The sequence below is a fragment of the Haliotis asinina genome, chromosome 5 (genome assembly GCF_037392515.1).
Source record: "Haliotis asinina isolate JCU_RB_2024 chromosome 5, JCU_Hal_asi_v2, whole genome shotgun sequence".
Taxonomy (NCBI): domain Eukaryota; kingdom Metazoa; phylum Mollusca; class Gastropoda; order Lepetellida; family Haliotidae; genus Haliotis; species Haliotis asinina.
In genome coordinates, this window is record NC_090284.1 from 26,924,426 (window position 1) to 26,947,805 (window position 23,380).

The 23,380-nt window shown below is 43.6% G+C and overlaps 1 protein-coding gene across 1 annotated transcript; it reads left to right on the plus strand.

Annotated features, from left to right (window-relative positions):
• Window positions 1-271: 271 nt before the first annotated feature.
• On the plus strand, window positions 272-23,361 carry LOC137284255 (thymidine kinase 2, mitochondrial-like). The gene is made up of 10 exons (XM_067815996.1): window positions 272-955; window positions 1,154-1,221; window positions 2,125-2,199; window positions 3,331-3,384; window positions 3,856-3,945; window positions 18,454-18,527; window positions 19,405-19,493; window positions 20,132-20,211; window positions 20,521-20,601; window positions 21,159-23,361. The coding sequence occupies exons 1-10, from the start codon at window positions 724-726 to the stop codon at window positions 21,240-21,242; spliced, it is 927 nt and encodes a 308-aa protein (XP_067672097.1). The 5' UTR covers window positions 272-723; the 3' UTR covers window positions 21,243-23,361.
• The last annotated feature ends 19 nt before the right edge of the window (window positions 23,362-23,380 follow it).

The following is a 23,380-nucleotide window of genomic DNA, read 5'->3' on the forward strand; positions in this document are numbered from 1 at the left end:
AAGCATTTATGTAACGCAAGTTTAGAACGATTTCGCAAGTCTACATTGCATGAGCTCTAAACTTGACATCTGATATGAACATTGTTCAGGGCCCTATTTCAATTAGCGTTTTGATTTTGATTTTTTTTTTGAAGACATACTGTTTTACTTAATATATAGCTACATTTCTGTGACCAAACGTTAGTCTTGGTCGCCTGTCCTCATTTCGAATTGCGCAGCCGCTGTGAGTCTAGTGGAAATGACCGAGACGCACGAGTCATCAAATCTCCGGGCAGCGTCAAAACGTAGTGGTCGCAGTTGCTTACTTCACCAGCGGTGCTGTAGCGAGTTTTGAACATGCGCGCAAACTGGAAACTGGAAACTACATTGCGAAAGGGACAAGCAATCACAAACTGATCACTGCATTGAGCGAATGTGTGAGGTCTTTGTAGTTCAGAAGTCGAAGATATTCGGTCATGCAGACCGAAGTAACATGTCTCCAGACATCTGGTAGACAGACGGCTATGTGATGATGCAGATTCACCTAGATATTGCTTGTAGTAAACATTATCAGTTTTGTTTTATAACACTGGTCAGATTGCAGACGAAAAACATTTCATGTCTGTTATTCCAGTATCCTAAAAACGTGGGGGAACGAATCCCACGTGTACTATCCTCGCAGTCCATGGCTTGATGGAAATCGTGGATGCTGTTTACAATAATAGTTCGTAAAGTTTCCAGCAGATGTCGTGGCGAAGACTGACCAATCAACGCACCGCCAGTGACGGCCTGGCGCTATTTACGATTGTTGGAAACTCTTTCACACGGATTTGCGCCAGAAGATTTTTTTGTGGGGATCGGCCGACACGATCGAAAAAAACAAGGACAGTGCCAGGAACATCATCTAAAAGATTTGAAGAAATGTTGGGGACGTTCGAAAATTTAAGAAATATGAAATTAAAGACACCAGTACAGGGTGAGTGTTTTACTGTACTAATCGACGCAACTAAACCGTGATAGTATATCGTGTTTGGTCTGAGTAACTAAGTGAGTTACTAAGTGTGGGCCCATTTTCATAATATCCTAAATCAAAACGAAGCAAAATTCCTTATAAGGCTGACATGATGTCAGAAATGCAGAGTAATGGCTAATGCATGTACTCTTCGTTCTATAGGTGCTACAGATGACATCAGGAATGTGCAAAATGAGTTCTCAGTGTCTCAAGATCAGAAAAACTTCACGGTAATTTTGCATCCATTTTATTATTGTTACATTTGCTACAGTTCTTGTGTTGAGGTTACTAATAGTCTCTAGCCATGCTGATAATGTAAGAACTTTTGAAAAAAAATCTGACCATAGAATGAGTGAGTGAGTAAGTACCAGACAATCCAATGATCAACAACATGAGCATCGATCTGCGCAATTAGGAACCGATGACATGTATCAACCAAGTCAGCAAGCCTGACGGCCTGATCCCGTTAGTCGCCTCTTACGACAAGCAGAGTCGCCTTTCATGGCAAGCATGGGTTGCTGAAGGACTATTCTACCCCAGGACCTTCACGGGTTGGTCATAGAAAGAAGTATTCTGTCCAAATGTCATCACTATCTCTCATGTCACATGATGAATTGTAATTTGTAGAGATAGAAACATATTGTTTGTTTAGACCAAATGAAAATGCCAGGAAAAAACCCCATAGCATGTGTATATTCTCAAATGTACTAACTGTTTTGAAAGAGTTAAAATTACTCTTTTTTTTACCTGACTTAACTCTTATGTTGGAAAGATATACACCCATAACCCCTGTTTTTAAAAATCATCCTTTGCCTAGGAGTAGGTGATTTTATAGAAAGCCAATCCTAAACTGAACCCTAATTCTAACCTGACATAATATTAAATCTAATCCTGAAATTTAAACCCTAACCCCTAGAAATAATCATAAGAAAAAGAATACATATACATTGGGGGTTACGGGCACACTTACCGGTTACATCACTGAAGCTTACCATATGGATGGACCATCACGCTATTTTGTGTTGCTGTAGATGTTGAGATACTGAGTGTGGTTGTGTACTTGGTTACATGTAATGTATAGAGTTGTTCAAGCAATGCAGTCTGTGACACAGAATGTGGCGGGATGTTGACAGGTTTCTGTGGAGGGGAACATTGGCTGTGGGAAAACTACTCTCCTCGAATACTTCAAGCATTCTGACAGTGTCCAGGTAAGATATTATCCTGGTTCAGGTACTGCATGTAAAACAAAACAATATTTAGTATTGCCAGGAACTAAACAGTGCTGCAGTAAGTTAGCTGGACATGAGCTTGTCTTGACTGCACATACTTCAGAGTTTCTTTTGAACCGTGTGGTATTCTTTTTGGTAGCACACATATCTTCCAGCATTGTCTTCCAACTCTTGTACAAATTTGTGGGATTGTAGATATGGAAAATCAGTGGAGCAGTTTCCTATTGTGACTACAGAGGTATTTTCAGGAAGTATGAATGATCATGTAAGGTAATGAATTCTGCTGTGTAGTGTACTCGAACAGTCAAACATGTAATTTGTATGCAAGACTGCCAACCATCACTTGTGTCTGAAACTGGGGCACTCTAGGATACTAGGTCACTGTAAAAAGGTGAAGCATGGCAAATGTGATTAAAAGTGATCAACAGCCAAGTGATTATGAAGCATTCTACCATGGCTTCAGTAAATACTGGATTGTGATTGGTTAATCCAAGTCATTCAGATGTATATAATCACGTTATATACCTGATGTATTTGTTTAAAATCTAAATAACATGGTTATGGTAGAATGGAGATAAGTGTATTGTGTTGGAAAATCAGATGTATATATATAACAAGATTATAATAGCCGTCAATTTTGTATTAATTTTGTATTTGTAAATTATAATAGCTCTAAATTTTGTATTTAAAACTTTGTGCCATGTGTTCGGTTTTAAATCAAATTTAGAGTTGTTATAATTTTGTTATATACCTCTGATTTTCCAACACAGTATGTTTATCTCCTAAAGTAACCCTTTTTGTCTGCTAACCCTACAGTTTGTTTACTGATTCTGTTAAACATGAGTCTTGGTGATTACTCGGTCAATCTTTGGTCAAAGATTTGATAATTACCTCAATCATGGGACACATATATGTCTTGTCAAGGATTTGGTACAGTGAGTATTATTGTTTGCTTCTCTTTTCTGTGTCCATTCAACACATTTATGCATTCTGGAGGCACATTTCTGGTCCACACGAACTTGGAACGTGGAAAAGATATGCACGGTAAACTGAATGAAAGTGCATGTTTTTGTCTGTGGTGAGTTGTCAATGTGTGTATGTGTGTTTCAGGCACTTTCAGAACCTGTAGAGCAGTGGACCAATATACAGGGACACAATGCTTTGGTGAGTCACAATTCCACCTCAATGTTCCAGTCAAAGCCAGCCAAAGAATCTTGTGATAACCTGATACTGAATCTGTTTTCATTGTGGTAACCAGGATTCAAATACTACAGCAACATGGAGGGCATTGACATGCTGATTTAATACTTTACTGCTATTAATAAAAAGGCAGAAATGTATGTAGGATTATGTAGCCTGTGCCTTTGGCTGGCAAATTGTGAACAATTATGATATTTAAAATTTATAATTGAAGTTTTAATGCTCACATTTTCATAAATTTTGAGAATGTAAGAAATTATGTAAAAAATTTGAAGTTTGACTCTCATTTCACTTGAGCCTGAAATATTGGCTTTTCAGCAGGCTTACATGACTTTCTGTCTGAAAGTGAGACAGAAGTAAGCAGAATGATGAAATGTGTGTATTCCTGTGTCATACATAATTTACTAAATTTCTATTGAATGACAACTTTTACAGGGACTGTTGTATGAGGATCCTTCAAGATGGAGCTTCTCCTTCAATATGTATGCTCAACTGACTCGAATCCAGATGCACACCAAGCCTCATGTAAGTCAGTCTGGTGAGCTGACCAAATTAGGTTATGCTCAGCTTGCTGTCATTCAGTCAACATTTGACCAGTTGTATTCAGAAAGATCTGTGTGGTTGAAAGTAAATGTTAAGTAGTAGTATATACAATGACAGTTCTGGACCACTTTCAAGAAATGTCTCTACAAAGCCTTATTTACTAAATAAGGCTTTGGTTGGGTCATTAGCTCTTGCTACTATTACCCCTACTACTTAACGTGTGTTGGAGGTAACACTGTGCCGTACGGTACGATCAATAATTCTTCTCTTACAAACCCCCTACCCGGCCCATCCCTCAAGTAGTACAAGTTAGGTTCGTCGGCTTTCATATCCACTTTATCTATGTTGTAAGTTTTGACTGACCATATAGGATCGGTGGCCCGCTTACGGCTATCACCCTCGTGTTCCCCCGGCTGGTATAGATACATTACCCCTACTACTTAACGTCTGTGCCTATGTCACGTTTATATCGATGAAACAGTTTAACGTGAACCGCCTACGATCTCTTTGGTGTTCATAATAAAGGCTTGCTGGGCTTTTTGTATCCCCTGTTCTATGTACTTTTTTTTCTCGTCCTCACTGATAGCAGACTTACGAGACTTGGATCGAATATCTTGTTTCATTCCGTTATATTTTTTGAGTTCAGAGAGGATTGAACGAAACTCCTCTTCTGAGATCTTACTATCAGAGAGTGCCGTGGAAATACGCTCACTCACTGTGTTCAGCTTTGCTTCGGCCAGAACCCTGATCTCATCGTGTTTCAATGCCTTACGATTAAGTCTGCGTGATACTAACTTAAGCGCCAATCCTGCTAACCCTGCCACCCCAGCTGTTATTTCAATACCTAGCACTATAGGTGCAGCCACGATGGTAGCTAACAACCCAACACCTGCCGCCCCTAGTCCCATGCTGGTTGCCATAAGGGTAGTGTCAGCCCCGTCCACGATATTGAAAGCTCTATTATATTTTTTACATAGTGCTTTCCGCGTGTCACGGTCTTGTTCTAGTTGACGTTTCACATCACATAACTGCCTCAAGCGGAACCCATCTACGGTTTCCAACGTCTTAGCTACTTCCTCTACGACTGGGTACAGACCCATCCTATAATATATATTATGAAAGATATTTTAATTGGGTTTCAGTTAATAGTCCATAAGTGAATTTGAATTCTACAAGGTCTATACCACTAGTCAGGGTAATAGGTGAGAGGTTAATAGACTTTCCTGTTGTAATCAAAACCCCACTGAGGCTTATTAAGCGGTTTATATGACCCGGGGTATCCCGTTGTATAATAATACGACAATGTTGACCTAGGTGTTCGTCATACCAGCGTACTGTCACCCCGGGTACAATTTGGTGTACTCTTGAGTTGTTTTCAGTGCTTAAATAAAAGAAGACTTCTATGATGAGTGTGGAAGGGGAATATATCTCAACAATATTTACTATATTACTCAAACGATTGCTAAATGTTAATTTTTTTTTTCTACAGACATTAACCTATTTACGGAATTAATAGACATCATGAATCCCCTCTCCGGAATGATGAAATGCCCGATCCAGCTACCGTTGTTACTAATCTTAGAGACCCACTCATTTTCGTCCATTGTTATATAAGGTGAGGCGAGCGTTAAGTTGATATTCCATTTAGGTTCTTTAAAATCTGATAACGGCACCCGTCTGTACACGTTGTCTTTAAAGTGCAGGATATATAAGGCGTCTTCCTCACCAGGCTGATCGAATCCCTCCGTATCTCCTAGGTCGTTAAGCGTAGTGTTGGGATGATGACTGGTCATTATTATACTATTACGATATAATTTCCAACTGGTTTTCTGATAATAATTCAGGGGTGAACTTCATACCCATGAAGTGTATGTTGTCAGGCAGGAAGATATTGGTTAGTGATATCTTGTTTTCCACGATCACGTTGACCCCCTGCAGACTGGTGTTGGAGCCGACACCCACCCGCACGTAAACGTTGCAAACTTGATACTGGTGTCGTTTCACCCACCCGAGTTTGATCCCCTTCACGATCTCGACATCATTCCCCGATGGTTCCCCTAGGTAGACTTTGATGATCAGTGTTGAGTTTGCCGGTAGATCCTCTAGTATAGTGACCACACCTTCGAATTCAGACACCAACTGCAATTTCACGTTTTGTATGGCTGGTTTACTCGATAGCATGTGGGCTGCTATAGTATTGACTGGGCTGACGACTACGCTACGTCTCTGAGTTGGGACGTAAGCCACGAGCAGGGTTCCATTGTTCACGACTTTGTTTAGGTGGTTGTCTTTGTTATCAGTAAACACGTAAGGGGAGACGAGTCTAATATTGAGAAACCAGTCGTTATCGGGTAACAACACCCACTTGTCATCTTCGGTGAAGACGAGCATATATGGCTTGTTTCGGGCGACGGTAGTGCTCTCAACATCGTCTAAGTCGAACAGTTTACCCCCGAACGATGGGTATATTATCCAATTATTATTACCGGTGTTGACAAGGGCGTACTTAGTGTTGACTGTTGCTCTTGTGGTATCTACTATATCACTTAGGGTTCCACCGGAGGGGACTTCAACGCGTTTGTAAATGTTGTTTTTCAGTTGCAAGGCGTACGATTTACCATCTACTCCGGGAGCGTCGAAACCGCGCGTGTCTCCAAGGTCGGAGATCCCGATATTGACGCATTTTTTCACTCCGGGCCCTTGTGCGCTGGTCATTTTACATGAAGCGTTAAGCTGAGGTATCCTATATTTACAGGATTATGATTTATATCTAACACCGATATTGTCAGCTCAGGTATGTTGCCCTGGGTTAATCCCTTATACTGCCGTGGTGAAAACGACTCGGTTCTACCGTCGTTGTATTTCTCAGTTTTCACCGGCACTGCTCTCAGTATAGTGGAAGGGTGACCTCCTTGAATGTTGTACGTTGTGCTCACCTGACCGAGATGAATGTACAGCTCTCGGTACGGTACTAGGTCGGGTAACTTCGTGCCTGTGACGGTTGTTGTTGGTTTTATCTCGTCAGGAGACATACCGAGTATCCTCGCTAATGGTCGGCCGAGCCTCAGTGAGGTTCTTCCGTTGTTGATTAACACCACTATGCCGTTTGAGTCGTTCATCTTGAGTTCGGCTCCCAGGGGTTTGAAGACCTCGTCGTTTAGAGAGCACACGCTGTAGTAGCCATCTGACTGCGAGTTCCACTGACGAACAGCTTATTGTTGCTGGCGTTGATGTTAGTCCATTGCGGTAGGTAGGTGATATCGCAGAGTGCGACTTCGAGTTGGCCTGACGTGTTATCGATCGCGTGCGTCAGCTGAACGGCCTCACCGCTCGTTATTCCTGGAAGTGTTATGTACATATTATAATATATAATTTATATATTATAATATGGATTTAGCACACTTGAAAATCGTGGTGGAAGGTAGTACGGGGTTTAAAACAACCTTTATTAATATCTTTGAAAACTATATCGTGTCCGTTAATAACGCGCAGGCGGTGGTAAACTGGAATCAAAACCCAATGCAGTTTTGGCAGAACCAACTCAACTTTGCTGTGTGGTGTGCGACGACAGGGTCGGGTGTGACACCAGACTACGGTATAGACGAACTGAGTAAGGCGGTTATTTTGTTTCATATTTATTATCAAACGAGACGAATATTGAAGGAAATAAGTGCTCCTCTTCCCCAAGATAAAGCGTGGAGTATGACGAATAACCCCTATGATAAACGCGCTTATGAACGTGTTTGTGGGGAGTTTGAGATTCCAACGAATAAAGACTTTCGCCTTCCTGGTGTGAACCATGGTCTCGGTATAGTTCTCGTGTACTTCTACAGGTCCGGAACATATTATGCCGGTTCTAAAGATGGTTCATACAACCCAAACCGTCATACATTTACAGGCCCCACAACGAATGAAAAGATCCATGTCAGCTGTATAAAGCAAACCAATCCTGATGCAGCCACAGCCTGGACTAAAATGATCTCAAAAACATCGAAAGAATTCACTCGTGCTGGTACAATACGCTTGAACGACTCGATTCGAACGTACGTGTGGGCGCTGTTGGGTGCGCAGTCAATGACGCGTTCCAACATCCTAGGTAAGGGAACTGCTTACGACGCTCAGAAACAGTTCGTTTCCAACGTTGAGGATGCTATAAATTCTCCAGTTGATCTCCCGCGGGCCATCGACCGTTACCAAAACGTGTTAGAATACGCCAGATCGAAAGTCAATTACGTGTTCGGCGTGGGGCTGTACATGGCTCCGAGTGATATGTAACTGAGAGTAAAAAAAGTGGTGGGTTATAACAACAAAATAGTCATAGCCACGGCGGATCAAAAGTTGGGTATCAACCCCGATATTAACACCCCCTATATCCCACACATCCCACCACGTGAAACGGGTATAGTGGCGCCACCCCCGGAGTCTAAAGTTCATGTGCCCCCCACACACCCCCATATGCATGTGGGGGTACCCCCCTATCAGCAGCATATTGATAATAAAACGGCCCTGGTGGTTGGTGGGGTAACTTTGGGACTTATTTGGTTAAAGATTTCTTAGCCGCTACGTACACCAGACCCGCCACGGCGACGATGGCTGCCCACATGTTTTGACTGAGCCACATGGCAGTTTTAGCCAGAGCGCCCAACAACCACGAGACGATGCTACCCAGGATGCCTGGGAGGGCTTCGGCGGCTTTACCAGCCAGTTTAGCTAGGCGTTCCCCGAGTTTTTTTATCCAGTCTTGAACACCACCGCCTGTGGGAGTTCCCCCGCCGCCAGGTGTGGGGGTTCCTCCCACCAGTGACACCACCAGGGTTGATATGATGAAACCCAATGCAGTCAGAATGCTGGCGATGGTGATCCCTTGCTCCCGGAACAATATCCGAATCCTGTCTGCTAACGTGGTGTCTCGGTAGAGGACTTGATTGATGGTTTCCCGTATACGGTTGACTTGGGATCGAAGCTTTTCTTTGAAGGAGGATGCTGTCTCCAGCCAGGTCTGCCTTTCCTCTTCCAAATTACGTATTTGTTTCTCGATGTGGGCTTTCAGAGCCTCGTCATCAGTTTCACCGAGTTTTTTCTTTTCATAGGCGATGTTGTCGTCTATCTCACTCATTTTGGCCGTGCTTTTCGCGAGATGTCCGCGAATGGTTTGCATCGTCAGATCCAACCCCCGTAGTTCCCGAACGGTAAATTCGAGCCCCGGGAAGGGTTTGTTCTCGTAGTCGGCCAACACTTTTTTAATATCATAAGTCATGTTTTGATCTGATATGGCGTCCCTGATACCTTCCAGACCTTGAACTAACTTCGGAGGATACTGCTTAGGTCGCGCGCCACCGTAATCTCTGAAGCCTAGTTTATCGCGGATAAAGTCAATCCCATATCGATTTTTCAGTGTTGATAAGGCAAGTGGTTCTCTCGAGTTTTTTTTCATGAGCTCGCTCCCCGGGTGAGCCTTCAAACGCAGCGCGCCATTGATGATGGTAAAATCGGAATAGTACCTTCCCGACGCCTTGATGTTGTCTTTCTTTTCAACTTTGTTGTAATAATCGTCGACGGCACCCTTAATGAGTTCGGCCCTTTGCTTCGATAATGAGGTCTCAACTGCGTCGACAGCCGGCTGTAGGCCCGTACTGAATGAGGTCTCCTGGTCATCATCGAATGCCTGGGCACTATCGCCCGACATCTCCGTCATATCTATGTCTTCATCCATTAGTATTAAAAATATATTTCATTTATATAACAATGTACGGCAGAAAATTAGATCCTTTCAGAGCCGTGCGCCAGTCGGTGACCATCACCAACAATCCCAGCAAGATAGACCAGAATCAAACTCTGCTGGTTAGATTTCCAAACCTTGGTGAGAATGACCTCATTGTACCAGGCACTGTTCGACTGGCGTTCAATATCACGTTGACCTCCGACAACGACAAACGCGAGCTAGTGCGGAACGTGGGTCGAGCTATCATCAAGAAAACGACCGTCAAGATCAGCGGTAACGAGGTGCTGAGCATCGACGACAGCGACGTGTTTCACTGCTACAGGGATCTCTGGAAAAGCGAGGGAGAACGAGTTAATGATGTGTACCAGGGTATCAGCAAATCAACCCGGTCGCGCATAGGGTATGTCTTCACGCAAGACCAGCAAGACAAGCTATCGGACGGTGAAAAGGCCATCGCTCGAGCATACGGGAATCGATTCTGCGTGCCGCTCGACTTCGAGTTGCTCACGGGACACGCGCCGTTTTACCAGGCCGCGCTGGGTGATAGGCTCGAATACGAGCTCACGTTTAACGACTATAGCAAAGTAGTGCGTACGCCGAACGGTGATGAGGCCAGTTATGCCATAGACAACATCTCTCTGGAGTTCGACATGGTCACTAGCCCGGAGCTGGCCAGGCAGGTTCGAAGCCAGTACTCTGGGAAGATGGCTATCCTGTACGATCGCGTACTGAGGCATAGATCAGTCGTGCGAGATAAGAGCGACACTGTGTGGAATATCAACCTGAACGTGCCGGCGCGATCGATGAAAGGTATCCTGGTCGTCCCCGTGGAGGATTACGATCCATTCCGGAGGGACAGCGAGAAGTTTTTCAACCCCAAGATTGAAAAGGTGGAAGTGACCATCGAGGGCGTGCCAAACCAGCTGTTCAGTCATGGTATGAGGCCACACCAGCAGTGGGATGAGATAAAAAAGCTACCAGTGGGGGATTATATAACAAAGGACCTGGACCTAGGCTCCGTGCAGATCGGTGAATACCTGACCACCAAGTACGCCCTATGGTTGGACATGCGATCCACGGATGATGATAAACTGCACGGTAGCGGGCGCCGTATAGATAACGGCAGCGAAGGGATAACCATCCAGATTACTAAGAAGGCTCAACCCGCTGGTAAGTTGAAATTATATCTGTACGTTATTATGGACGCGCAACTTAATATAGACAATGGGAGATTCGTGCAAGCCATCTACTGATGGGGGGTACCCCCCCACACCCCCCAACAATAAACAGTCCCCACTGCCCCACACCCCCCAGGGGTACCCACAACTACCCACTGACCCACACTGCGCCATAGTGTGCGGGCAGACTGGCTGTGGGAAGACCATTTTCGTGTTGGATATGTTGGAGGGTTACTAAAAGGATGTGTTCGATAACATCGTTATCATGTGCCCTACTCTGAGCATGAATAAAACGTACGCGCGACCTTGGGTGATGACGGACCCGGACGTACACAAAATCGACCCTGGAACACGCCTGCAGGACTGGTTGAAAGCTCTTCACGAGAAATTTAAAGGGGAACCGACGCTGTTTATACTGGACGACTGCAGCGCTAATCGCGAGATAACAAAAAAGAGAGACATGCTATCGTACCTGGCCTTCTCCGGCCGGCATGCAAATCACAGCGTCTGGGTGCTAACGCAGAAGTTCAACTCGGTGTTGAAAGACCTCAGGGAGCAGACGCGATGGGTGGCCTTATTTCACTGCAAGGACAGGGATTCGTTCGAGGAGTGTTTGAGAGAGAACGATGTGATGAGCAAATTAGAACGGGAACGTGTGAAGAAACAGCTCGCTGAAACTAAACACGCTAAGCTCGTGCTAAAGACCGACCAACCAGTAGCATATAGAGTGTGCTAAAGCTAAGCAAAGCTAAGCAAAGCTAAGCAAAGCTAAGCAAATGCTAAGCATAGCTATGATATTTGAAGTGTTTGTCGTGTGCAACTTAACCTTCATTTCTCTGTGTTTTGTCTGCATCGGGTATTATATAGTTAAAACTAAATCTTACTTGTTATATTATAAGATGGAGTGTGAGGAATTGCTCGAACAATTGTCATTGGAGGGTTCCCCCACTGGGGGTGTGGGGGATTCCCCCAAGCGAGAGAAACTGGTGGCGTTGGCTGTTGGCGGCAAAGCCAAACATTACTTTGGAGACTACACTCCGGATAAAATTCACAAAATGTCAGCCGAAGAAATCGATAAGCTGTACGCTAGATACGAGTCCCGGCTCGGAGCAGAAATGACAAAGACAATAGGATCGGCTATGACCCAGATATACACCGGTATTGTATCACACTTCCTTCCCATTCCACCAGAGCGCCGACTTTACCTGTGGGAAGACCTCGAGAAAGACCCTTTTATCGAACACGCCGTGAGTTCTATCAGCTGCGGGCTGTACCACAAATATGGTATGTTGTTGGCTCCAGTGACGGCGGCGATTATCACGGCAAAACATTGTCAATTTGAGAGAAAGAATAATAATAATAGTATAGATGGATGCTGCACAGGAAACCCCAGTGGGGGAACTGAGGGAAACCCCTCCCGAGGTGACGGTGGAGACCCCTTCACAGGAACCAGTGAGGGAAGTGACCCCAGTGGGGGTACCCCCAACAGTAACCAGACAGAAGAATCCTAAGAGAGTAGCTGCCGGTAAAAAACGGTGGTGTAACCAACATAAAGTGGCCAACCCAACCCGACTGTTGTTGGTTGTAGGCGTAACTGCTGCCTTGGCTATCTCGTGGTTATACGTGGGGGTACCCTCCCACAGTGAGCCCCCACCCAACAGTGAGCCCCCCACTATTGACCCGCATATCATGTTATAATTTTAATATTTTATATCATATACATAATGTCTGAGGGGAAAACGTTCGTCAACGACGCATACCACGCCACAGTGGTCGCCAGTCTAGCCGTAGGGTACGCTCGGTTGACTAAAATGGTGCTTAAACAACCAACTATCAAGCTAGATTTCAACCTGCAGGATATGGGTATGCTCATAATGAACCTTGGTATGGCGATGGCCACAAAAGACATCCTAGTAAAACAAGGAATAATACCTGATAATATAATGAAATAAATATAGGGATGGCCACGATAGCTATGATGGTCGGTGGGGCGTTAGTGAATGCCCTGGCATTTTCCGGGAGTAATTTCCTCTTCTCGAAACTACGAGATGATCACGCGGCTGAAATACAGGAAGAAAGGAAGCGGCACGATCTCGCTACTGAGAAATTACAAAGAGCACAGGCTGAGTACGCTAAAAAACGCCTCCAGAGGATCGATTTCATTAATGAACAACTCCAGCGTGAAAACCATGCCGTTCAAACATTCAACGATGTCGATGAAGCAATGAAAGAATACTACCTACTAACTGGTAAACAATTGGAACCGCTCAATAAACCCACACTCGCTCAGTACTACACACCATCCAAGGGACAAATGAATCGTGAACTGGGCTTCATAGTGTTGGGTATAGCAGCTACTGCGTTGGTTGCGAAGCAATTAAATTAAAATACCTATATAAGTAAACATGAGACCCGCTCCATACCGATGTGAATACATACTTATGGGGAAGACCGAGGCCTGTGGTAGGAAATGCAGGAATCAGGGGTTCTGTTGTTTCCATATGGGAAGTCCTAACTACACGTGTTCTGTGTGTGGTATCGGGGTTAAAGGACACTACTGTCTATGTAAAGCTCACGGAGCGAACGTAGTCAGACATCAACTCATCTACGAGAATAAAAAAGGCTACATAAAAGAACGTAGGCGACTGCTCAAGATAGACTCCAATGCGTGAAAGGGTTACCTCCCTTTACTGTGAACCAATTAGACATTGGTTCTCTTAGGTGTAAACACAATGACTACTGTACGCGAGCTCAAGCGGGTCGCAAAACAGAGAGGTGTGATCGGGTATTCTCGAATGCGGAAGTCAGCATTGTTGAGATTACTAGGTTTAGAAGCCCCTCCTACGGTAACACAATTAAAAGCTCAAGCAAAACAGCTTGGATACACGGGTTATTCAAACCTGGGGAGAGCCGGGTTAACCGCATTGTTATCACATGCCCCCGTAGCACGTCCCACTGTAAAACAACTGAAAGCCGAGGCACACGATTTGGGTTTAGGCGGGTATTCCCGTATGAGAAAACCACAGCTTGTAGAATTATTACGACATAATAGAGCTATTGACCTACAGTTCGTGCGCACTGAGCGCGCTGTAGGCAACTATTTGAGAGGTTGGCGCATGCACGTTGATAGAAACATAGACATTACAGATATCAAGCCTCTGATAGCTGATAAGGTCAACCAGGAACTAAATAACCTAGGAAGTATCAAGTTTCAGATCACAGTGAAAATGTCGCTCGATAAGCAGGTTGGGAGTACCACTGAATATGTTCAGCCTTACTTCCGAGGTCAACAAGAGGTCGTCACACATACAGAGACCATTGATACATCAATCGATACCAGTTTTCAGCAGATACGAGAATACCTAGAACGCTACACACACTTGGGGTCCGGGTGGGCTGTAGATAAAATCGATAATGTCTATCTAGACATAGCTAACTACGTGCCGTTCAGAGGCGGGTCATACCTAGCCTTGCCTCCCTACTATAAGAACAAACATGCCATAGTAAACGTTAAGAATAGAGGAAACGATTGCCTGAGGTTAGCTATCAGGTCAGCCTTATTTCCAGCTGGCACTCATTCAGATAGGCTTTCTAGCTATCCCCAAGACGATGGGCTCAACTGGGATGGTATAGATGAACCCACCCCCATATCCCAGATCACTAAAGTAGAAAAACAGAATAATCTGGCTATAAATGTCTTTGGACACGAAGGTAACAAAACAATAGTACACAGGGTCAGCCCGGTGAAGGATCGCCAAGTTATCAATATATTCATGATCCAACGAGGTGAAAAGTATCACTACGCGTGGATAAAACATCTCAGCCGGTTGTTGCACGACCAGTCGAAACACGATGGGGAAAAACACTTTTGTGTACGATGCCTACACGGTTTCAGTCGAGCTGATTTATTAGAATCCCACCGGGATGATTGTCAAGGTGTGGGGCAGACGGCCATACGAGTCGACATGCCTAAGGAAGGTGATAATATCTTAAAATTCAGTAACCACAAGAACCAAATGTCTGTGCCTTATATCATATACGCCGACTTCGAAGCCTTGGTTGTGGGTGGGGATTCCCCCAGTGGTGTCGCCGGCGAGGCTCCATTCACCCACAAGACACAAGAGCATAAAGCCTGTTCGTTTGGATACATTGTCGTCCGTTGTGACGGGGAAACGAAAGCTCCGGTAGTGTATAGGGGGCCTGACGCGGCTGAAAGGTTTCTAAAGTGTTTGCAGGAGGAAGAAAAAATTATTAGGAATGCATTGTATAAAATCGCTCCCATGCGTCTGACCCGAGTCGATAGGCTAGCCCACGCTAGTAGCACTAACTGTCACGTGTGTGACTCACCACTTAACGGTGATTCGGTGAGAGATCACTGCCACATAACTGGTAAGTATAGAGGCGCCGCTCACAACGCGTGCAACCTCAAGCTTAAAATCAACCCTAAGACAATAAACATCCCCGTTGTCTTTCACAACTTGAGAGGGTACGACTCACACTTGATCATGCAGGCCATCGCGAAAATCGATGGTAATATAACGTGCATCCCCAACAACATGGAGAGATACATCTCCTTCAGCTTAAACGGACTTAGGTTCATTGACTCGTTTCAGTTCCTCCAGTCGTCACTCGACAGTCTGGTCAAGGCCAACAATACCTTCCCTATCACCGATCGATACACAGACGCCGAGACTAGACCCCTGCTTATGAGGAAGGGTGTGTACCCCTATGAGTACATGGATAGTTGGGCCAAGTTCACCGAGACCAGACTACCCCCTATTGACTGCTTTTATAGCAAGCTGAATGAGGCGTCCGTCTCACGAGATGATTACTCGCACGCGACTAACGTATGGAATAAACTGGGTTGTAAGAACCTGGGTGATTATCACGACCTGTACTTGAGGACAGATGTACTGCTGTTAGCCGACGTGTTTGAAACGTTTAGGCGGACGTGTTTCAAGCAGTATAAACTCGACCCCGCATGGTATTACACCAGCCCAGGTCTGTCGTGGGACGCCTTGCTTAAAAAGACCGGAGTTAATTTGGAATTGCTCACAGATTACGACATGCACCTATTCATTGAGAAAGGCTTGCGAGGTGGGATTTCCATGGCATCCAAACGATACGCGAAAGCAAATAATCAATACGTGAAAGGTTACGATCCTAACAAACCAACCAATCACATTCTCTACCTCGACGCAAACAACCTGTACGGCTGGGCCATGAGCCAGTATCTACCTACAGGGGGATTCGAATGGGTACCCCACGTTGATGTTATGGGGGTTGCACCAGATTCGAACAAAGGTTATATCCTCGAGGTTGACTTAGAGTATACCAAGGAATTACACACATCACACAACAGCTACCCCCTGGCCCCCGAACGTATGAGGGTTAACCCAGACTGGATGTCTGAGTACCAACATAACTTGTTAGGTGGGCGTGTGACAGACGTTGAAAAACTCGTGCCTAACTTAATGAATAAGACCAAGTACATCGTTCACTATCGCAACCTACAGCTGTACCTGTCGTTGGGTATGAGGCTGACCAAAATACATAGGGTGCTCATGTTCGACCAGAGCCCATGGATAGCCCTACATCAGAATGAACACAGACCTACGAAAAAAAGCCACCAGTGATTTTGAGAAAAATCTCTACAAACTCATGAACAACTCGGTGTTTGGTAAGACTATGGAGAACCTGAGGAAACGCGTGACCGTGAAGCTGGTTCGGTCGAGTGAGGAAGACAAGCTCAGGAGATTGATAGCCAGTCCGGCATTCAACCGTAGTAAGATATTCACAGACAACCTGGTTGCCCTACACATGAAGAAAAGCCACATAAAATTCAACCGGCCTGTTTACGTGGGGATGAGCATCCTCGATTTATCCAAACACCTGATGTACGACTTTTACTACAACGAGCTCAAGAAACAGTACGGTGACAGGTGTGAAGTGCTGTACACTGACACGGATTCCCTGCTGATGGAGATTCGAACCGAGGACGTGTACGAGGACATGAAAAAACACCTCGATTTATACGACACCAGCGACTACCCTAAGACCCATACCATACACAGTACGGTAAATAAAAAGGTCCTAGGTAAGATGAAGGACGAGTGTGCTGGCACGCCCATAGCCGAGTACATAGGTTTGAGACCTAAGATGTACTCCATACTGAAAGCCGACAATAGTGAGATCCGGAAGGCTAAGGGGGTTAAGAAGTATGTGGTGAAACAACACATCAAACACGCCAGATTCAAGGAAGCCCTGTTCAAGACCCGTACCTTTAGACATAAAATGAACACACTTAGAAGTGATGGACATAAGATATACGGACTGACTATAAACAAGACGTCCCTGTCGCCTATGGACACTAAACGTTGGATAGCTATTGATGGGATAAACACATACGCGTATGGACATGAAAAAATTTGAGGCTATTTACTACAGCCCGCGTGGGTACTGGAAAGGAGCTAGCGCAGTAGATAAGCTAGCTAAAATAGCGCGAGTACCCCCGGAGGAAGCCAAAGCGTGGCTTGAAAAACAAGCCCTGTGGCAGATCTATTTGCCGGCACCACGCTACGTGCCTAGAAGGAGGTTCGGTATTAACATACCTAATAGCGTTCACCAGGCAGACCTACTGTTCCTACCCCACGACAAGAGGTACAAGTATGCCTTAACCGTAGTGGACGTAGCCAGTCGTTACAAGGAAGCCGAACCCTTGACCACGAAAGATTCGGCCCAGGTAGCCAGAGGATTCGAACGCATATACAAACGCAGCCCGCTGACGTGGCCAACAGAGCTGCAAGTTGACCCCGGACGTGAGTTCATGGGTGCCGTGTCACAACTGCTAGCCAAACACGATACAAAGGTCAGGCGTGGCACGGCCGGAGCCCATCGCAGCCAAGCCATAGTTGAGAGATTTAATAGGACTTTGGCTGAGCGCTTGTTCGGCCATCAGTATGCTAGGGAGATGACCACCCCTGGAAAACGATCGACTGAATGGGTCACGAGGTTACCCAAGGTGGTGTCGGCAATCAACCATGAAGTCACCCGTCTCACCGGTAAGAAACCGGCAGACGCTATCAAACTAAAATCAATAGTTGCAGAGTCGGCCGCTCCATTGCGTGGGAAGGAGAAACAGATACCAGATAGGGCCCTAGTGAGGTATCTATACCAGCCGGGGGAACACGAGGGTGATAGCCGTAAGCGGGCCACCGATCCTATATGGTCAGTCAAAACTTACAACATAGATAAAGTGGATATGAAAGTCGACGAACCTAACTTGTACTACTTGAGGGATGGGCCGGGTAGGGGGTTTGTAAGAGAAGAATTATTGATCGTACCGTATGGCACAGTGTTACCTCCAACACACGTTAAGTAGTAGGGGTAATAGTAGCAAGAGCTAATGACCCAACCAAAGCCTTATTTAGTAAATAAGGCTTTGTAGAGACATTTCTTGAAAGTGGTCCAGAACTGTCATTGTATATACTACTTAAGTTTTGGAAAGCCAGATTTTGTTTTGAGAGAGTCCTAGTCATTCTGTCTTGAGAAAATGCACCAGTAGCAATGTAAGACTAATGATGTTTTCAGACCAAACCCATCAAGATGATGGAGCGTTCCTTGTACAGCACCCGCTACTGCTTTGTGGAGAACGACTACCGCAGGTCAGCAATGTCATGGTGTACTTTCATGATGGCTCTGTCACACTGCATATAGATTTTGTGCAAGTAATTTTGTTGCATCAGAAACATTGTACTTTATTAACCCATGCTTATAGTAACAGGTGACTAATCGAGTCTTATGGTCAGGCTCACTGAGGTGGTTGCCACTAGCAGTGGGTATTGCACAGAATATTCATATTGTGGTGAAAGCATTATACTGTGATATAAGAGGTTTTTTGTAACAAAAAACCCCTAGTTATAATTGCGTTAATGCTTGATTTATGAACACAACAAAATCATTATGCCAATTAAGCTTTAATAAAAACTTTTAATCATGACAAAATGCTGCCATACTGAAGTCTTTTGCACAATTTATTCGTTGTTGGGGGGTAGCCATTTCACAACAATCACAAAACTTTTGGCGTGAAAAACTGAAATATCTGAAGATTTCTGAGAGGAACAATGTTTTCCGAATTCTTCTCAAAATACCATTGTTCGATCAGCATATCGCAATACATATCCTTTTCAATTTCATGTCTTCTCTAATAAAACAGTTATATTACTCAGCCCTAGTTGACACATGTCATTACACCCCTCTTGAGTTGATGCCAATGCTCTTGATCGCTTAATTGTCTGGTCCAAACTTGATAATTAACAGGCTACTGCCATACAGCTGGAATTGTGCTGAGCACACTGTGAAACAACAAAGAAAACATTCTACAGGACAAATGTCATTTGTTAAGAGTCATGTGTAATTTTTCAACCAGAAAATAGCTTGTTCACTGAAGTATTAATATGTCTATGTTAACATGCCATGATAACATGACAAGGAATAAGGCATTTCTGAACATTTTACATAAATTTTCATCATTGCTTACAGCCAAACAATTAACGGACTGGAATATGCAATACTGACAGAATGGTTTAACTGGCTGTCAAAAACACAGAAAACAGAGTTAGATCTGATTGGTGAGTAATACTTAGTTAAAGAGTTGCATTTCTCAGTCTGTTCATAGCCTTGATCCAGGTTACACTTATCTTACAGTTTTTCAATGTCTATTGTGGAAGCCCCATTGACTGTTGGTCAGTCACCAGCTTACCATGCTGATTATCTTGTTCACTATGGCTCCAGAGGATCAGTCCCCAGAAACATATGCTTCTTATCATAAAAGTGGTCAAGTGTAAGGTGTCATATTTGGGATTACAGTGAAGCCTCGTTAATCAGGATGGTTTACTCATGAGGCTTCACTGTACATTGTACATTCAGGTACTTTTATTGGGGTGAGTTCACCCTAAGATTCAGGCACCTAATCACCAGTAAACAAAATTAGCTGTTTAACCCACTCAGCCACCACAACTTCCACAAAAATAGAACTTAGTGGGACTCAACCCAAAGAGAGTACTAGAATCTGTACGTTACTGAGAACCTGTAATCCAAATATAACGTGTTACATAGTTCAGGCCTGATTATTTACAGGTCATCACCCACTCTGGTGTTTCAAATTATGTTATTAATGGGTATCACAATCATATATAACTGTGGATGTGACTATGTATATTCCATTGAAAATATTGCCTCTAAACATTTCCATGTTCAATTGTTCCAGTTTATTTGCGTGCTGACCCTGAAGTGTGCTATGAACGTATCAGAAAGAGATCACGGAAGGAAGAATCGTGTGTGCCAAAGGTATACATGTCACAATCCTGACAGAACAATTTGATCTTGTACTAACTACAAGTTATATGTATAATGTTTGAATTCCAAAATTACCATCGCCTGCCTGTATGACCCAGTATCTATAACAATAACATAGGTACATGATAAAAGCTTGAAATGATAGCCCATTAACGTTGATTCAGAGAATATTGTCTGTATGTATTATTGATAGGGTAGGTAATTTACAGCCATGCTCTAGATGAGGTTTGAGATGTCTACTGATAATGTCACTCATCTTCATATGTTAGTTGTGAGAACTGTATGTGTTTCTCTTTAAAGAAACTAATTGATGAGCTCCACAACCTCCATGAAGAATGGTTGGTGAAGCAGACGTTAGGCTCCATCCCAGCACCAGTGTTGGTGAGTATGTGCTTGTATCTAGAATTTAGTTGGGATTTCAGATAAGGATAGGTCCCTAGCAGTCTCAGGTGACTGTAAAATTTGCTAAAATCGAAATATTTTAGATATTCAAATACTTATCTTACCATAGGTCTATAGCATATTACCTCAAGCTTCGCTTAGTAGGAGATCTGACGGAGTTGAATTGCTATTCAGTCTTGAATGGCTACCTCGCAATCGACAACTGTCATGATACGGAAGTATCTGGATCTGGACTCCACGAGAAACTTCACTTTTACTTCTCAGTCCGAAGAGTCCGTAGTGGGGAGGGGCATTCAGCGTTGGGAGTTAGAAGTAAAAGTGAAGTTTCTCGTGGAGTTCAGATCCAGATACTTCTGTATCATGACATTGATGAATGCTGCCCAGATGAAGGTAAAGGAGCTATCAACCATCTTTGTTTGGATCGTTTAACAGGTCACCGGGACTAAATATGGTTATCTAGTGTAAAATATAACACCTATCAGCAGAGCTATACAAGTAGCTTTTGGTCGTTGAATGTTTGTGTGTCTGCATTTCAGATTCTGGATGCCAACCGTGGATACGACAAGATGATGTCTTTGTATGAAGACAAGCGTCGTGAGATTCTGTGTGGACATGTATAGTAGAAACTCAACATTAGACTTTTGTACATAGTGTCTTTAGTAGTGCCATGAACAAGTGAAAACTGACATTAGTCAAGGTCATGTGTGATTGTGTCACAGACCACTTATAGGTCTGAGGCCATGTGTAACTGTGTCGCGTTTGTGTGTTCATAGGGTTTGTGTGTTAGGTGCAGGAAGGCAATTTGTCATGGCCAACATCTAAGAGAACCCCATCGAACCCATCCTCAAAATGCAATTCACCAAGTCATGGAAACTATCAGTTCACTGCCTTATGTCACAGGTTGCAAATCACTTCTTGTCAGTAGACAGGATCACAGATTACTTAGTTCTTACATGTCAAGAAAAAAACATTGGACACTTAGTCTAATCATTTTGATGAACTTGACTGTTGTCTTCATTAATAGGAAAGTGATATGCAGAAGGCATATGCTTATCTACCCAGTTATGAATGGAGGCGAGTCAGTTTTTGTGCCCAGCACTTCTTGTCTTCCTGGTGCCTTATCTTGGAAATGTTCACAGTGAGGGAGTTGGCACTGTGTGCCATGATTTTATTCATCATTGTTTTCGATGTAAGTACCTCATGTACCTCCAGTTATCTCACACATTGGGCATTTTTTATATTTTATTGAAAATGACATTGTTTCTTGTGAATTAGACCCGTGAAGGTCCCGGGTTAGAATAGGCCTTCAGCAACCCATGTTTGCCATAAAAGGCGACTCAGCTTGTCGTAAGAGGCGACTAACGGGATCGGGTGGTCAGGCTTGCTGACTTGGTTGACACATGTCATCGGTTCCCAATTGCGCAGATCGATGCTCATGTTGTTGATCACTGGATTGTCTGGTCCAGACTCGATTATTTACAGACCGCCGCCATATAGCTGGAATATTGCTGAGTGCGGCGTAAAACTAAACTCACTCACTCTTGTGAATTATTTTAGTTTTGTTAAAGCTATTACTGCCAGTATGCTTGTTGTAAAGACATCCCAGATATACTGATATATTGGTATGATTTATTACTTACATGCAGCTCATGTCTGCGACTGAGATGGATAGATAGCTACTTTCAAAAGCACTTCATTCATTTCTCTGATCAGTGTTCAACATTAAATTGAACACAGGCTCCTTGAGGTTTAATGTAACTGCTCATAATCAGAACTCGACATTTCAGGAGATGTGACATTTTTTTTTAATTAGCAAACAAAATGAGTATGTAAGCATGAAAACCGGTTTTGAGGTTTTGATATAAATCCAAATGTATACATTGACCTTGTCTTTATCATGGATGACCTATACACAGACCTGCAGATTATAAACAGAACCCAGGTCAGAGACTATATGTTGAGCTGTTTAAAATTGCATGAATGTATTCATAACTCACCTCAGGGATAAGGTTGATGCAATATTGTAAACATGTACCTGGTGAAGCAAAAGAGTTACGGATTGTGTCGTGAAGCTGCCAGAACCTAACAAATGTCTGTTAAAACCATTTTAACACAAATTATACCATCAATACACCATTCTACTACTACGTTTCCATATAGTACCGTACATAGTTAAGAACAACCAGTATCTGAAAGAAACCTTTCACAGTGTCCCACAGGATGAGTGAGTGAACAATAAGTAGTGATCCTATCTGTAGTTCAGTACAAAATTCACTGGCTATCAGGATCACTGCAGACTGATTTAAAAGTCCTGATGAAGTTTTACTTGTCAGAGACCACAGGTCCAGCAGCAATTTTGCACACTGTGCTTGGTGTATTTGTTTTTTTACCAAATGAATGTAAAATGTCTATCATCAGGCATCAATATTTCACTTTGTGACATATTTGGTGGATGTGAAGCCGTTTGCTCATCTTGATTTGGAGTGGACTTCATTCAGTGTCTGTTCATTCAGCTTTTATGATGACTATGGATCGAGATGCAGGTATTGTTATTGAGTAATTCTGTTGTTTTTACCAGTGTTGTATGTTCATTGTACTTTGAATACAGTGATCTGAAACAGCTGTTAGTGCTATTTCACATCTTTAGTGCTAAATTAAGAGTTCATTGACTTAGTTACATAGTAATATATTGTAACCATAGCGATGTGCATTCACGCAAATACATTTATAACATGAGCATGATGAATGTCTTGTATTC

Bases quoted from the DNA above. Each gene is read 5' to 3' on its own strand.
- LOC137284255 (XM_067815996.1), top strand. From the start codon at position 724: ATGTCGTGGCGAAGACTGACCAATCAACGCACCGCCAGTGACGGCCTG. The intron at 2,200-3,330 runs GTAAGATATTAT...TGTGTGTTTCAG, and splicing joins AGCATTCTGACAGTGTCCAG to GCACTTTCAGAACCTGTAGA. The intron at 20,212-20,520 runs GTATACATGTCA...TTCTCTTTAAAG, and splicing joins AAGAATCGTGTGTGCCAAAG to AAACTAATTGATGAGCTCCA.